The sequence below is a fragment of the Vollenhovia emeryi genome, unplaced genomic scaffold, assembly GCF_000949405.1.
Source record: "Vollenhovia emeryi isolate VEMERY1.0 unplaced genomic scaffold, V.emery_V1.0 DF942342.1, whole genome shotgun sequence".
Classification (NCBI taxonomy): Eukaryota; Metazoa; Arthropoda; class Insecta; order Hymenoptera; family Formicidae; genus Vollenhovia; species Vollenhovia emeryi.
In genome coordinates this window covers 1,429-3,905 of record NW_011964024.1, presented here as the reverse complement: position 1 = coordinate 3,905, position 2,477 = coordinate 1,429, and the positions used below count along the sequence as shown (strand labels likewise).

The window sequence follows — 2,477 nt, the reverse complement described above, 5'->3', positions numbered from 1 at the left end:
ACTAGCGCAGTGCGAATATAGCAATGCAGCGGCGCGATGCGGCGGAGCGCTCACGCACACTACCAGGCGCGCGGCTCACTGACGTGCTTCCGGCTAAAGGACAACGCCGATTGGATTAGCTTTACTCGATATGTACTGCTTCGTTGAGCATTGTAGAAAAAAATGGTTCAGGACTTTTCGACTCAATTTTTAGTCAGGAATAACGCTATACTATTAGTGGGCGCTATTTAATTAACACCCTGTATACCGCGGACATTACTAAAATGTATCACCAAATTCGAGTCGATACCCGCGACGTAGATTACCAAAGGATCCTCTGGACAACGAGCGAATCCGACCAACCGAGTGAATTTCGCCTTCTAACGATCACGTACGGAACGGCATGCGCCCCGTTTTTAGCGCTTCGCGTTTTAAAACAGTTGGTCGACGACGAAGGTCGTGACTTTCCTTTAGCGGTTAATGTGTTACACGACCAAATATACGTGGATGATGTGCTGTTCGGCGATAGCGACCCTCATCGTCTACGCCTCATTCGCGACCAGCTCCGGGAGCTGCTTCAATGCGGCGGGTTCGAATTGCGCAAATGGGCGAGTAATACTCCGTCGCTATTATCGGATATCAGCCCGGACAATCACGGCCTCGCCTGTCAGAAAACGTTGCAACCGGACAAAAATTTAAAGGTGCTGGGGATAGGGTGGAGCTCGGCGTCTGATGTATTTCGTTATACAGTCTCTCTCCCTCCCGTGGTACCGCGATCCAAACGCCTAATTCTTTCGACGATCGCTAAACTATTTGATCCGCTGGGTTGGGTGACTCCAGTGACCATAAAAGCAAAAATTTTCCTGCAATATCTGTGGCGACTAAAGTTAAATTGGGACGACGAACTTCCGACCGAACACGTTCCAAAGTGGACCGCGATCTATTCCCAGTTAACCGCGCTCAACAAGCTCGATCTGCCGCGATGGATGGGAACCGACGCGCACGCGAGCCAGTATGAGATTCACGGATTTTTAGATGCCTCATCCGCCGCTTACGCCGCGGTCGTTTATCTGAAGACAATATCGGATTCGGATCAGACCATGATTTCGCTGGTTATGGGGAAATCCAAAGTCGCTCCTATTAAACCGATGAGCATTCCTAGGCTCGAGTTAGCTGTCGCGGTCTTACTGTCCAAGTTAATCCAATATGTTCAAAAGGCCCTTCAGATCAGTACGATCAATTCTTATTGTTGGACTGATTCCACCGTTGTTCTCGCTTGGCTCCAACAGCACCCGTCAAGATGGAAAACATGTGTTGCCAACCGGGTCCACGAGATTCAGTCAAATCTCCCGACCGCCATGTGGCGTCACGTGCCTACGCTCGATAACCCAGCCGATTGCGCTTCTCGCGGCGTGCTCGGGGACGACTTAACGCACGCCTTATGGTGGAACGGCCCACCATGGTTAAAACTTTCTTGTGACCACTGGCCTCCGCCCACATGTGCTACTCAGTCTGACTCAGAGGTGGAGCAAAAAGTCACAAGTCACTCTGCTCATCCAAAATTCGATTGGGATCTTCAAGCTAAGTTCTCTTCATGGCATACCTTGATTCGCGTGACTGCCTATGTCATGCGATTCGTCACTCTTTGCCGCCGGAAAACCGATCCTTTCACTCCCCGCCAAACCACCGGTATCGCGCTCCACGCCGATGAGTGTCAAGCGGCCAGAGTGTTTTGGTTTCGCCACATTCAAACCGATGTGTTTCTCAAAGAACTTACAGCCCTGAGAAATCAATCTCAGTTATCACCAAAAAGTTCAATTGCAGCACTCCATCCCTTTCTTGACAAAGAGGGTCTTCTGAGAGTCGGAGGGCGCTTGAAAAACGCTCCACTTCCATTCAAACGAAAATATCCGATTCTTCTCGCTTCTCATCCGCTGGTGACTCGTCTTGTCAGGACCACGCATATTCGATCGCTCCATGCGGGTTTACAGTTGACGTTAGCCAAGCTTCGACAGGAGTTTTGGATACTGCGCGCGCGCACGTTGGTCAAGTCGGTCATATATCAGTGTGTTACTTGCACTCGCGAAAAGGCCGCCTCGCCGTTGCAACTTATGGGGGACCTTCCGTCTCCGCGAGTTACCCCGTCATCTCGGAGCTTTCTACATTGCGGCCTCGATTACGCCGGACCAGTCCAGATTCGCATTTAAAGCGGTCGCGGTATCAAATCGCGTAAGGCATACATTGCCTTATTCATATGCCTCGCCAGCAAAGCAATTCATTTAGAACTGGTCGGCGATTACACGACGTCCGCATTTTTGGACGCGTTCTCGCGTTTCTGCGCTCGTCGAGGACTTCCGCGGGATATGTATTCAGACAATGGAACGACGTTCGTCGGCGCAGACAAGGAACTGCAACGAGTCTATCGTGCGGCGATGCAAGTTTCAAATTTCCGTAACGCTACCGCCTCCGACAATATTGCCTGGCACTTCCTTCTTCCT

General features: G+C 50.8%; 1 protein-coding gene across 1 annotated transcript; it reads left to right on the top strand.

Annotated features, from left to right (window-relative positions):
* Positions 1-263: 263 nt before the first annotated feature.
* Positions 264-2,186, top strand: LOC105569200. The gene has a single exon (XM_012025430.1). It carries the CDS (start codon positions 264-266, stop codon positions 2,184-2,186), a length of 1,923 nt encoding a protein of 640 aa, XP_011880820.1.
* The last annotated feature ends 291 nt before the right edge of the window (positions 2,187-2,477 follow it).

What these genes read in the sequence shown, in the direction of transcription:
- LOC105569200 (XM_012025430.1), top strand. Translation starts at nt 264, where the DNA reads ATGTATCACCAAATTCGAGTCGATACCCGCGACGTAGATTACCAAAGG.